Source organism: Photinus pyralis, unplaced genomic scaffold (assembly GCF_008802855.1).
Source record: "Photinus pyralis isolate 1611_PpyrPB1 unplaced genomic scaffold, Ppyr1.3 Ppyr1.4_LG3b, whole genome shotgun sequence".
In the NCBI taxonomy this organism is placed as follows: Eukaryota; Metazoa; Arthropoda; class Insecta; order Coleoptera; family Lampyridae; genus Photinus; species Photinus pyralis.
The window spans coordinates 24,845,212-24,860,233 of NW_022170510.1; the positions used below are offsets into that span (position 1 = coordinate 24,845,212).

Here is a 15,022-nt window from a genome sequence, read left to right on the forward strand (position 1 = left end):
TTAATTTATTACACTCTTGAGATAATGCTTATTTTTATGGACTCGATTGTATTTTTCTTTACGTGGTGATGTTGAAGACCGCATCTTGTAAATCTCTATAAAATGATATCTACTGATCAGAAATGTTTTTGAAATACTTGAAAGTACGATTATCTGAAGTGATAGTGTTATTTGCTCCATCAAATTTTGACAAACAAAAAATTTAACTTACATAAAGCCAGATATAAAAAATGAGAAGTAGTTCGTTGAGGATTTCCGCGAAAATGAGGGTAAGTTTTTTCTTGGTTGTTTCTTGTTGTATCCATAAATAATACCCTGAGTGCCATTTTCGAAGAATCAAATTGCAAGATGTCGTGTATGTACTTGTTGACTATCAGGCAGAAAAAGATATGTTGATTACATTGATTAATTGAAACTTTTCTTCGTAGATAAACGAAATAGCGTACCTAATTTTACTACTAGTTTTGGGCACATGCGAATCCACACGTCCCAATAAGTTTCAGACTAGGGCGACAACGTTGATTGAACGCCTTCCAACTCGCATCGTTCCTATAAAATACGATATAACTTTAAATCCAGATATTAAAAATAGAAGTTTTGTTGGAACCGTACGAATTGATGTTCATGTTAAAGAAACAACTAAAATCGTAACTTTACACGCTTATTATTTAGAAGGGTTCGATACAAAGACTGTAAAGCTTGCAAAAGTTCCTGATGGAAAAGTGATAAATATCGAAAAAATTGATCTACAGCCTGGCCCTCAATTTCTAGCAATAACTTGTAAAGAGGATCTAATTGCCGGAGAAAAATACATACTGGAACTTTTAAATTTTACTGGCATATTATCCACGACAGAAAAAAGAGGCTTTTACTTTGGACAATACAAAGATAAATTCAACAAGACACAGTGAGCACTGTTACAAATGATAGTTGATCCAAATTATTTTATTTACTTTTAGCGAGTTTGCTACGACACAATTTCAAAGCTTTGGAGCCCGAAGAGCGTTTCCATGCTTCGATGAACCCTACTTCAAGGCTTACTTTACAGTTCATTTGGTTAGACCGAAGGACTACATTTCATTGTCGAACGAAGAACTGATGTCCACAAAGTAAGTACTCAAAACATGCACCGAACGTTACACTCCAGTCCATCACTTTAGGCCATACGATCAAACCGACAAATATATAGACTCCTACCGTATCACGAAAAGAATGTCTAGCTATCTGCTTGCATTTGTCGTGAGCGACTATATCCCTACAGAAACACGGGAAAAGCAACGTGTATTTGCCGACAAAGACTCAATCGAAAACGGCGAAGGCGAATACTCGCTTAACTTGGGAATTCAAGTCCTCAAGAAACTCGAAGAATTTACTGGAATTAACTACGCATTCAGTAAATTGGACCAAATCGGAATTCGAGACGCGGATTTTTGGGCGAGCGGGATGGAGAATTGGGGTTTGGTCATCTACTGGTAAGATGGAATTTATGTGACACCAGCTCCTACTTAAATATAATTTTAGGAAAAGCTTATTGGTTTACCCTCTCAAAGAACAGACGACGTTCGGACGTGAGATGACTATGATTTATATTGCGCACGAGTACGCGCACCAGTGGTTCGGTAATTTAGTTACTTGTGAGTGGTGGAACTACACGTGGTTAAATGAGGGATTTGCCACTTACTTCGAAATCATTCTTCCAAAGATGGTAAGTTGTATCCTGTGTTACGTTCTCGTTTTTTTGCACCGAATCAGTTTAATAATAATCATAATTAGGGAATTAATTGAGAAAGGGATGTCAATTTGTGATTTTTTCCATTAGTTGTATCAACAAAAAAACCAAAATCGTTTCCATAGTACAGAGGGGAAACTAGTTCGGATATTTTTTTTGTTTTTTTTGTTCAAGATTCTGTGCCTTGTTGACGCAAGGTGTTTTTAAAATTTTTTTAATTTTCTTATCGTCTATTATTTTTGATTTAATTAATGGATCGTAATAAATTTAAGTTCATTAATTTCTCACGGAGGTAACACAAAAGCTGTCCCTCCGAGATACTACCACATGTGGTATATCGTTGAAAAGAGAATTTTGTGCAGTTTTAAAATACGTAGCAATTGAGTAGATTTCATTTAAAATTGTTTAATTATTTTCTGCACCTAATACATTTTTCAATTTTTTTTGCTATATAACAGATAATACAAAATTAATTGGAGCACAATTTTTCTTCTGTAACATTTTGTCATATCCGCTATGACAGATAAAATCAAACAGAATATACAAATATAAAGTGTGTTCTAGGTCGAGTGGGATTGCACGGCTAACTTTCTTATTATTAACGAGCTCCTAGCGAATTTATAATTTTGCGATGTCTGTCCGTCTGTCCGGTCTTTTCCTTGAATGACATATATCATCATAAGTATACGAGATACAAAAAAATTTTATATAAAAGTTACTGATGTCGCTTAATTTAGAAAATTAAATCAATAGTTTTTATATTTCAATCAAGTAGTCCGCGATGAATTAAAAAAAACAAAATCTATTCGAGGCAACAAAACAATGAAAATAATTACATCAGGCGTTTAAAATACTATCATTATTAGTGAAACACAATTCAAGACAATTTACTTTAAACAACGTATTGCCATTAATTAGGCTAAAGCTATGCCCATATTGAATTTCATGCAATTCAGAATTAACGGAGTTGTAAAAGCGATCGGACATTTCTAAACAAAATTATCGTTCACACGGACAGATAGAGGGACAGGCAGCCAAAGAAACAGACGGACAGACGACAGACAGCAATACAAAATTATAAACGATCTCTAGGATCGTTAATAATCGGCAAAAGTGTAAAATTATGGACATCATAACATAACGAACCAAATAGCGAAAAAAGTAGAACAATAGCTCTTAAGATAAAGAACTAGTATCGTCTCAACGAACGAGCGCACAGACGGACGGACGGACAGCCGGACGGATGGACGGACGGACGGACAAAGTGGTCATAATAGCGCATTTTTTAAAATTTTTGGAAATGCGCTAAAAATAAACCAATATGATACATTGGAAATCTGTCGTATTTAAAACGCAACCGGCGAACATAGGCGAACTAAGACAGAGAATAATTCAAGAATGTCGAAATATTGCAAAACCAACATTTGAAACGGTTCTACAAGAGTTTGAGAATAGATTATACTACTGTCTTACCAATAACGAAAACCATTTTAGTGCAGGGGTTAAGAGCCAAAATATGTTTCAACCTTGCATTTTGTGATAACTTTATGAAACTTTCAGAGGATGTTCTAGACACCATAAGGTTCAATTTCAGCTATGCCGCCACCCCCGCAACCCCGGACGGCACTCGCTATAGCGGGTATAGTATAATGGGTCAAATGGGTCAAAAATGTATGTCCAGGGTTTGTTTTGTATTTTCTTACGTCTAGGAAGATTGAAGGGAATTGTCAAATACCCAGGGAGAATTTATTTAGGGTATTTTATGCGGTTTGCCTATTTTTAAGGCGCTTTTAACAGTGCGGACTAGGGAATGCAATCCCGCAGCAAAATCTCAATCCCGGTATTTGCGGGATTGTTAGATGTTAATCCCGCGGGATCCCTGTATTTGCGGGATCTCGCAAAACTTAATAAGCAATTCTGTGCGGTTAACTTCTGTATTAAAATAAATCGCTAATTATCACAATATTTAACAAAAAAGTACCTTCGGCCTAACTTAGAACTCAAAAAAACCTTACCTGTAAAGCACAAAAAGTCTTCTAAAGTGCCTCAAAAATCATAGTACATTTTTAACGAAAAAAGTTTAACAATTATTTAAAAAATAATTCGCCGTTATCAGTTTCATTAACAAAGTAAACAGAGTCGTCCCCTTGGTCGACAAATTCCTCAGTTCCGCAAATCCCACGGGATCCCGCTCCATTTATGTGCGGGATTAATCTCGCAAAAATGCTGTGGGATCCCGGTATTTCGGGATCCCGCAATCCCGGTATTGCTTTCCCTAGTTTCTACTCTATAACTTTTTATTGAGAAGTCTGATCGAAAAAGTACGAATTGTTTTGGATTCTACGCACCAAAATTAATAAGAAAAAGTGTTTTCCCGAGAAATTTTGGTGCAGTCGATTTTTGGTAATAGAGTAAAAGAGGAAGGTTGTACCGAATTGTGCGACTGCGTAGGCGAGTGTTCTCAACATAGGGTTCAATAATTTTAGTGCCGTAGTTATCGTTAACTTTCCTTTCAGCATTGTAAAGTCTCAATAAATACTTTAGAGCATAGTTAACTATTATACCTATTCAATAGAGCAGCCAAAAGAGGTCTCCGTCACGATTTTACTGCCCGCACTGTTAAAAGCGCCTTAAAAATAGGCAAACCACGTAAAATACCCTACATAAATTCTCCCTGGGTATTTGACAATTCCCTTCAACCTTCCTAGACGTAAGAAAATACAAAACAAACCCTGGATATACATTTTTGACTCCTTTTATGGGCGGGTATTGAAATGCTACCTTGCACTTAAGAAACCCGCTATAGCAAGTGCCGTCCGGGTTGCGGCATAGCTGAAATTGAACCTTAGGGTGTCTAGAACTGTAGAACATCCTCTGAAAGTTTCATAAAGTTATCACAAAATGCAAGATTGAAACCTATAACCCCCGCACTATTTTGAACATTTTATTGCAATAAAAGCCAACTTTAGAAAATGTATCATATTAATTTATTTTTTTAATTGCACGATAATTACTAACCTAAATGGGGGGTCACTATTTAAGATTTAAAAGTTGAAGTGGTTGTGGCCCAGGGTGTGGGAGGGGGTGCGTCGCCAACTATGTCATTGTGATTCCCCCTCCGAATTACCGAAACGGATTTTGATTTTTTTTAATATCTCGATTATTTACTAAGACATGGGGGGGGGGGGAGTGTTCAAATTGCCACCCTGTATGTTATTTAGACAACTATTACATTAAAGCGCCTGTAAGAAGTTGTGGTAAGCGGAAAGTGTCTGGCGATACAGGATATCACTTTATAGTGATATTTTACAAAACATATACATTGATATTCGTGTAGAAGTAGACATAGGGATTTCCTATAGGAACTTCCTATGTCTGCTCCTGAAAGATGCGTAATTGTATGCAATCAAAGTGACTACCTACAACAAATAAGAATTTGCCTGTTATTTTCAAAATTTCTACAATTCTCAAGCCCTGATGATGTAACTGGTGCGTTGCGCATAAGTTGAATCTCGTCTCTATTGAATCGTTTTGCATTACTGATTATTATCAATTGTCCTACTACCATAATAGTTTTGAAATTGCAATACTGATCTATCGCTATTGAATGCTAATGAATGATGATATTGAAATCTCGTAGTTAAATTGGGATATGGAAGGTTTGTATATACTGGATGTAATTCAAATGGCTATGGTGTTTGATGGTAAGAAAGATACAGTAGCAATGAACACTGAACGTGCTCATGGAATAATTATTTATCAAAAAGGTAGGTTAAGCTCTGTAGATTATTGTACTTATGTGTAATGATTTCATTTACAGCTGGTTCTGTTATAAGAATGTTAAGTCACGTTGTAACAGAAGACGTATTCCGTGTTGCATTAAAGAACTACCTGAAGAAATAGTAAGCGTTTTCCGAGTTAAACCATATCACCTCAATTGAATCTATTTCAGCTCATACGAAGCTGTAGTGCCCTCAAACCTGTATGATTCATTCCAAAAAGTTTTGGAAGAAAAAAATTTAACCCAATTAATGAACAACGTCGATGTTAAGACCGTGATGACCTCTTGGGATTCACAAGCCGGTTATCCCCTCCTGACCGTCACCAGAAACTACGAAACAGGCGAAATCAGCCTGTTTCAAGTAAGGCCACATTCTATTTCTAAAAGATTACGGGAATTGGTTTTATTTTAGAAACGTTTCTTTGCTGAAGAACCAATTGCCAGTGATGCATCCAAATGGTATATCCCGATTAATTATGTCACAGAAGGAGGTTTGAACGATGACAGCTATGCGAACACTACTGCTACAATTTGGCTGAAAGAAGATACCGGAAAGCTCGCTAACATGCCGAAGGAGGGGTGGATACTATTTAATAAGCAACAGACCGGTACGTTTACCGAAGATCTTTTGGATATCACTCACTTTCAATTTTAGGTTATTACAGAATCATGTATGACGAAAAAAACTGGAATCTTTTAAAACAACAGCTGAATGAAAAAGATCACACCAAAATTCACATTTATAATAAGGCCCAACTCATCGACGACACCTTCACCTTCGCGAGCAATGGCCAAATGGAGTACGGTGACGCATTTGAGCTAACGAAATTTTTACGAAACGAAACGCAGTACGTGCCCATTGCCACATTTTTGAAACACGCAAGAATGCTGGAGGAAAGGTTAGCCAATCCGACGGCACGGGCGAACTTAAAGGTAAGCGTCCTAGATCTTCGACGCGGGTTAAAAGTTAATTGCAGACATACATGAATCACATTTTGAGTGGAGCTGCAATTGAGAGCGTTGGTATGACAGAGCAGAACGACGAGGCAATAACAAGAGCAGATCTGAGAGTAACTTTAATGCAGTGGTTGTGCAAAATGAGGAATGAACGGTGTAAAACTTACGCAATGGAAACCTTTAACTCCAACACGTCGTCGATTCCACCAAACTTACAAAGTATTGTGTACTGTGGGGCGGCACGCTTCGGTACAACTACTGAGTGGGACAAGCTTCTTGAAAAGTTTAATTCAGCTACACATGAGCTACCGCGAAATAGGTTATTAGCGGGTCTTGCGTGTACGGAGGATAAGGATAAGTTGAACACGTAAGCCTAAAGGTTTTGTACATCAGTTAGGCAAGACGTTTGTGTTGCAGATTCTTTGACATCTCACTAACCCATGAAAACGTTGATCCACTTACTGCCCTTAGCGCTGTTATTAACGCTGGCGATTTTGGAGTAGATTCCACTTTTAAATACATTACAACCAACTTTGACAAAATAAAGAAACTGTAAGTATGCTTGAAATGGTTTAGTCGGCAATTACATTTTTTTTTTGTTTTCAGTTCTTCTATTGAGGATATTCTGAAAGCAGTGGCCACAAGATTGTACACTACTGAACACGTAAATGCGGTAAGTACGAATGTGTCTATGACACGTTTGTTGCTCCTGGCTCCAGGACAATTCATTACAGTATCTGATGATTTATTTGGTGGGTAGCACATTTTGGTATAAATGTTCCATCATCGACACTGTCAGTAGGAACGTAAAACGCTTTGCTTTTGGTAGGTCTGTTCAACCAAAAAGACGATAAGATGTTCGATGTCACGTCATATATCAACTGAAATGTATAGCTTAAGTCATGCCTATTTTATGTCAGGAAATATTTCCTCGCCAGTAATGTGTCATTTTCCTGACTTTTATGTAAATAACTGTAACTGAATCGTGATTTATAATCAAACGTTCCCTACGTATAATTTCAGTTAGCGAAACTGGCAGCTGATCACCAAGACGTGAAAGACACGATTAACATTGCGAAGGAAGTCATTCAGGCAAATGTCAATTGGAATGCGAAGTATGGGGGTGTCGTCTATGAATGGCTTCAATCCCACGTCGATAGTTTGGGGAAGTAAAGGCAAAGACAACGGCGAATCTTCTTCTTGGAACTGGGCTCTACCATCATCTCATATACAATATGAGCATTAAATTTAAGAAAAATGAAATAAGTAGACAAGTACCAATAACTGACACTTTTAACATGAATTTTTTTATTACCTATGTAGAATTTGGAAATCAGAATAAAATATGATCCTATAAGCTAAGGTTTTATTTGTGGTACTGGTGTTATCAGGACCCATCTCCACCGAAAGGTCCTCTTAGTGGATAGCATTGGTAAAATAGTGAAAGAGTGGAGATCAGCGGCACTTTAGCTTTCTGAGGGCTCGGTGGTGAGGAAGTTCGTGCAAGTGAGGATTGGGTTACTGTGCTAATATTAAATAGTTCACTTTATATTATATAGACAGCTTTGATTAATTAATGTCATATTTTTTATTTGATTAAAGCCTAAAGTTTGATGGTAAATTTATTACAATTTAATCAAATAAAATAAATTGGAAAAGCTCTTTAAACCAGACAAGTTTTCTTCAAACCCTGATAGTCCTACGGCTCAACAAGAATGGCTTCATTGGATTCGACTATTCGAAAACTTCACTGAAAAATCTGAATATGTAGTGAAAGACGAAGATCAGTTGCAGGTACTGTCAAATTTTTTTATCTTCTAACGTATTTGAATACATTAACGATTGTAAAACATACAAAGCCGCTGTAGATATTCTTAAAGCTCTTTATGTGAAACCGAAAAACTTGATTTATGCTAGACATCAACTTGCAACTCGAAAACAACTCTCAACAGAATCAATTGATCGGTATTTGAGTGCTCTCAAGTCGTTAGCCAAGGAATGTCATTTTAAGGCCGTGTCTGCTGAACAAAACAAACAAGATTACATTCGAGACGCCTTTATTGCAGGTTTATTTTCATCTAATATACGACAGAGACTTTTAGAGAACAAGTCCCTTGAACTAGATGAAGCAGAAGAAAAGGCTCGATCAATTGAAAGAGCAATTAAAAATTCAGAAACGTACACATGTACAATCAAATTCTGATGGAATATCTAATAACCATTGTTATTCAACGCGTTCTGGAACTACTTACAAATGTTACTTTTGTGGAGGATCTCGTCACCCGCGCTCTGTTTGCCCAGCTCGTGATTTTATCTGTACGAACTGTACTAAAACTGGACATTATCCAAAAGTATGCCTTTCCAAGAAGACTAATAGAACTGTTAAAACATCTGCAGCTCTTAATGATTCAATTGAACCCAAAGCATCCTTGGAAGAAACATTCATTGCAAGTACTGTTGGTGCTAGTTCCTTATCAACTCTATGTAAAGCTGCTATATTAGCAAACATTAATGGAAAAATAGCACAATGCCTAATTGACACTGGTAGCTCCAACAGTTATATCAATGAGAAATTTACAATTATTAATGGTTTTGAAATTTTCCCTGAAGGTACAATTACAGTATCCATGGCATCTACCTCATTGTCATCTTGTGTAAAAGGATGTGTGAAGATAGATCTGAAAATATTAGATCACATGTATATAAACACCAAACTATTAGTCTTGCCAAACTTATGTGCTGATATTATTGTGGGCCATGATATCTTGAAATCGCATTCGCGACTTGATGTTAATTTTGGTGGTCTCAACCCGCCCCTTTCTATGTCTAGCGCTACAGTGTTTCCTCATGTAAATATAGAACCAATTCGAATTTTTTCAAACCTCTCCCCTAATGTGAAACCTATTGCAACAAATTCCCGACGACATTCAGCTGAAGATAATGAATTCATCAGGGAAGAAGTAACCAAGCTCCTTCAAGCTGGAATAATTGAGGAGAGTTCCTCTCCATGGAGGGCCCAAGTAATAGTTACTAAAAATGCTAATCATAAAAAACGCATGGTCATAGATTATTCAAATACTATAAACAAATTCACCGAATTAGATGCTTACCCAGCACCATGTGTGGAGGAGGTGATCTCGGAAGTAGCCAAATATAGTCATTTTAGCACAATAGACCTTGAGTCGGCCTACCATCAAGTTCCAATTTGTGCTGAAGAACGACCGTTTACGGCATTCGAAGCTTGCGGGAGACTGTATCAATTTACAAGACTTCCTTTTGGTGTCACTAACGGGGTACCGGCTTTCCAAAAATTTAATGATAAAATAGTCGACACTGAAAAACTTTGCGGCGTTCATTGTTACATTGACGACATTACAATTGGCGGACGCAATAAAGTTGAACATGACGAAAATCTTAATAAATTCCTTGAAGTAGCAAAGAAATACAATATCAAATTAAACGAGAAGAAGAGTAAATTTTCTACTACTTCCATTAAACTGTTAGGACATCTTATAAGTGAAGGTTCGATCAAACCGGACCCCGATCGTTTGAAGCCTTTGCTGGAAATTTCTCCGCCTAGTGATAAAGGATCTTTACAGAGAGTCGGTATGTTTGCTTATTACTCGAAATGGATTCCACGATTCTCTGAAAAGATTCGTCCCCTGATGAATAGCAAATCGTTTCCATTATCAAAAGAAGCCACATCAGCTTTTTCAAAACTAGAGAGACATTGCCAACTCTTTACTCGTATGTGTGGACCCGAAATTTCCTCTAGTTGTCGAAACAGATGCTTCAGATGTTGCTATCTCTGCAGCTCTCACACAAAACGGACGTCCTGTTGCTTTCTTTACTAGAACTCTTACCGAAAGTGAAAAGAAGTACCCTGCAATAGAAAAAGAAGCTACTGCTATTATTGAGAGTATTAGAAAGTGGAGACATTTTTTGTGCAATCGACATTTCAAACTTATTACTGATCAGGAAGCATTGTCGTTTATGTTCAATTTGCAACATACAAGTAAAATCAAAAACGATAAAATTCAGCGATGGAGACTAGAGATGTCTTGTTATAGCTTTGATATCTCATATCGTCCTGGTTCTCTCAACAAAGTAGCTGACACGTTATCGAGGATTTGTGGAGCCACAAATCACGATGAATTGTATAATTTACACAAATCTCTGTGTCATCCAGGAGTTACCAGAATGTATCACTGGATCAAATCAAAGAATCTACCTTTTTCTTTAGAAGAAATTAAACAAATCACTTCTGCATGTCCCGTTTGCGCAGAATTGAAACCTAGATTCTATAAATGTCAAGAAAATCATCTGATTAAAGCTACAAGACCATTCGAAAGGCTCAATGTAGATTTTAAAGGACCAGTCCCTTCTAACACTAAGAATACGTATATTTTGACTATTGTTGACGAATATACAAGATTTCCTTTTGCCTACCCCTGTGGGGATATGACCTCTGCTACGATTAAAACAAACCTTTACAATCTTTTCTCCATATTCGGGACTCCTGCATATATTCATTCTGACAGAGGAACATCATTTCTCTCGAAAGATCTCATTAACTATCTTCATACACAAGGCATCGCTACGAGTTCATCTACTCCATATAACCCCCAGGGCAACGGAATTGTCGAACGGTATAATGGAATTTTATGGAAAACCATGTCTTTGGCTATGAAGAATAAGGGATTAGAGACTTCGCGATGGGAAGAAGTTTTGCCAGAATCATTACATGCCATACGTTCCCTTTTATGTACATCTATAAATTGCACTCCTCACGAATGGATGTTCTCCCATGCACGTCGTTCGACAAATGGAATAGCTATACCTTCTTGGTTAGCAAATCCAGGAAAGGTACTAATGAAGAGTCATGTACGAACTTCCAAGTACAGTCCATTGGTAGAAGAAGTGGATCTGATTGAGGCAAATCCAGAATATGCTTTAATCCGACGGGCAAATGGGAAGGAAGTTACGGTTTCTTTAAAACATTTGGCTCCAACAGGGGACAGTTCAATATTTGGTCGTGAAGAATCTACAGGTCAAGATCACAGTTTTGAATCTGATCGAGCTGTTCCTCATGTATCAGAAGTTCCTGTCATTGAATCCAATTCCTTCCCCAACCCAGTATTAACAGAAGAACAAAGAAGATCGCAACGAGAAAGAAAACCACCGTTGTCTCTACAAGACTACATTTCAAAATAACGAGGGGAGAATGTGCTAATATTAAATAGTTCACTTTATATTATATAGACAGCTTTGATTAATTAATGTCATATTTTTTATTTGATTAAAGCCTAAAGTTTGATGGTAAATTTATTACAGTTACGTGACGCTAATAAGTCATGGATAAAAGCCACCTTAAATTAAGTGTGTTCAATCAAAAAATTTGCCGAAGAAGTCCTAAATTTTCCACAATCTTAATTTAAAGTTCATATCATTTCGCGCCGAAAGTGAGGTTATAACTTATATTACTCCAAATTTCCATTGAACTGTAAACAACGTAACTGGCAAGGGAACCGGAATGGGCGTACCGTTGAAGCCGTGGGACAGGTACTTCTCATAATACTCACATACTGCTCACCCAAAGCAACGTTGAAAACCATCGACCTATTGCGATACTTAGTATTTTTTCAAAAATTATTGAAAAAGTTGTAGCTAAACCAGTAGAAGCATATTACAATTACTACAAATTAGTTTTCGACACAATTCTTTGACCGAATCTAGTACAATTGAGTAGGTACGTCTAATTTGTGAATGAAAGATTGGGCAGAGGGGATAATGTCGTGTCTACCCTATTTGATTTAGAAAGAGCATTTGACATGATTGAAAAGTCCTTTGTTTCGGATAAATTGGATAGTCCTGGCATACGTAGGTTTTAACAAATGGTTTGTATCTTGTTTAGATTGTCGAAAGATTGATGTCTATTGCAAAGAATTTAATATTGATTTCGGTAGACCTCAGGGAAGTGTTTTGAGGCCACTAGTTTTCCTTGTTTCTATTAATGACCTGGCAAGGCACATTCCGCAAAGCAAGATTCTTCTGTACGCCGATAATACTATCAGATGCATCTTAGGATGTTTTATTGAATAAAGTTAAAATATCTTTTCATGAATTTAACAATTTTTACAATAAAAACAAATTAATACAAACAAGTTGCATTGCTCATTTTAGCTCACGGAAAAGAGTAAAATACGATAAATTCATTTTCAAGTCATGCAACCCACCCATAAAATGTGTGAACTGTAATGGAATCCACAATTCTAGGTATAAAGACTGCCCTGTATATAAACAAAAAGTGGCCATACAGGAAATTAAAGCGAGGGAAAACTATCCTATATTGAAGCAAAGTAGGTAGTCAGGCCAATTACAATTGGAAATGTGTCTTATAGCCAGACTGTATCATCTGTAAAGAATGTAATAAAAGTCCTTGAATTAGCAAATGTTTGGTAGACACATTAAAATCTGTGTTTGTTCCTAAAAACCACAGCTACACGACCAGGACTCACAGTCGAAATAGATATACAGGGTGGTGACTTGCCTAAGGCACATAGGGATTTCAATGTAAAATTCATAACATGCGATTATTGGCTCCCCAAATCATTTTGAGCAAAAATGTATTAAGGTTTTTTGTAGAAAAAATTTTTTTACGTCAATCAACCGTATTAGTTTTCAATTTTTTGCACAATAAAGACGGAAAATTGGAAAAATAAAATCTCCATCTTTTTCAATAATCTGTGATGCCATGGAATTTTATAATAACAAAAACTAGGCCAATATCCGTCATGCCATGGAATGTCTGCTATAAAACAAATGAAATTCTATCAAAAAGTATTCTATTTAGAACAGCAAATTCAACATAAAGAAAGACCAAATTACTAAAAACCTAATATAACAATTTACAGTAAATGTTCGAATAAGTCACCATTAACAAGACAGTAACTAAGACGATCATAAAATCCATTTCGAACTGCTGCTAATATTGATAACTGGATATCTTTTTGTTTTAGAAAATTCCATGGCATCGCAGATTATTGAAAAAGATGCGGGTTTTATTTTTCCAATTTTCCGCCTTTATATGAAAAAAATTGAAAACTAATACGGTTGATGAGCGTAAAAAAATGTTTCTACAAAAAACTTTAATACATTTTTTCTCTAAAATAATTTGGGGAGTCAATAATCGCTTGTTATGAATTTTACATTGAAATCCCTATGATGCGTTACGCAAGTCACCACCCTGTATAGACCAATAAAAGGAAAGAAGATCAGAGGACGCCCTCCGATGAAGAAAATTTCTCTGAAAGTAGCCAGCTATCGTCCTCTCGGCAAAATGAAAAAAACAAATCTTGCTAAGAGGCCTAGGGGATGGCCGAAAGGCAAACCCAGGATTATTAAACATGCAGAACAAGTCCAAGATTAATCGAGATCTCGATCTACATCAAGGAAATCCACAAAGAAAGGTGTATAAACTGATCTGTGATAATACCTGTGATTACTATATATTTAAATTTATTTATTTTGTTATTTTCTCTGTTTATGTATTTAAGATTATGTATTTACAATTCCATGTTAGTAATATGTCTTCTTGTCCCATCTCTGATCGTTTTATATTCATATAATATACAAATGGAGCCCAGAAATGAAAAAATCGTACAATGGAATTGTAATTTGAACTTAAGTGCCTACTTGTTGGTAATGACCCACTTTGTGTAGCGATACAGAACCCACCTTAAGCTACTGAAACCCTAATCATTGAAAGGCTATAAACTCCTAAGGAGAGATCTAGCCGGTGGCCAAAGGGCGCATGGAGGAGTCGCTATACTTCTAAAAAGAAACTTAATATCGAGGGAAATTGATCTAACAACACACTTACAAGCGATTGCGATTAAAATTAAGACCCCATTTAATTTAACCGTGTGTTCCCTGTATCTCCCTGACCAACAATGGGAGAAAAGAGATCTTGAGGTAGTGATCGCCCAACTTCCTAGACCGTTTTTGTTACTGGGAGATTTCAATAGTCATTATTAATGTAACTATTTCAATTAATTAGTACTCCACATCATAAGAAGTATATTAACGCTTTAACAAATTTTTTTTTATTTTATTTTTTTTTGAGTAGGTATTATTATTTGGGCCATAAATTGTGCCATTGTGTTATAATCTTTTCTGTAATAATTTATTAAATGATGGGGTTGCAGTCGCCCCCACTAACTGAACTTCGCCCATTAAGTTGCATTACTTTAATTTTGAAATATGTCGTTTAGTTTATTTTTTACTGTAATTGTGTGTATGTAACTTAATAAAAGACATTATTATTACTATTATACTTTGTGGGGATCTACCCGTCGAGACATATAACGGGCGATCAAAAATGGGTTGCTGTCGAGTCGCCTTTGGAAGTTCAAGTTAAATACGATTTACCATGTAAACAAAAGTTCCAAAGGTGACTCGACAGCAACTCATTTTTGATCGCACAGTAAAAGGAGAAGAGATATTCAGTATTGTGAATTGCGAGGACCTACTGATACTACATGGTGGTTCGATAA

General features: G+C 36.4%; 1 protein-coding gene across 1 annotated transcript; it reads left to right on the forward strand.

Annotated features, from left to right (window-relative positions):
* Positions 1-230: 230 nt before the first annotated feature.
* Positions 231-7,824, forward strand: LOC116166436 (aminopeptidase N-like). Its single transcript, XM_031481387.1, has 14 exons — positions 231-269; positions 429-907; positions 960-1,109; positions 1,161-1,472; positions 1,522-1,705; positions 5,370-5,496; positions 5,550-5,631; positions 5,682-5,871; positions 5,923-6,118; positions 6,166-6,443; positions 6,488-6,834; positions 6,885-7,019; positions 7,074-7,140; positions 7,491-7,824. The coding sequence occupies exons 1-14, from the start codon at positions 231-233 to the stop codon at positions 7,638-7,640; spliced, it is 2,736 nt and encodes a 911-aa protein (XP_031337247.1). The 3' UTR covers positions 7,641-7,824.
* The last annotated feature ends 7,198 nt before the right edge of the window (positions 7,825-15,022 follow it).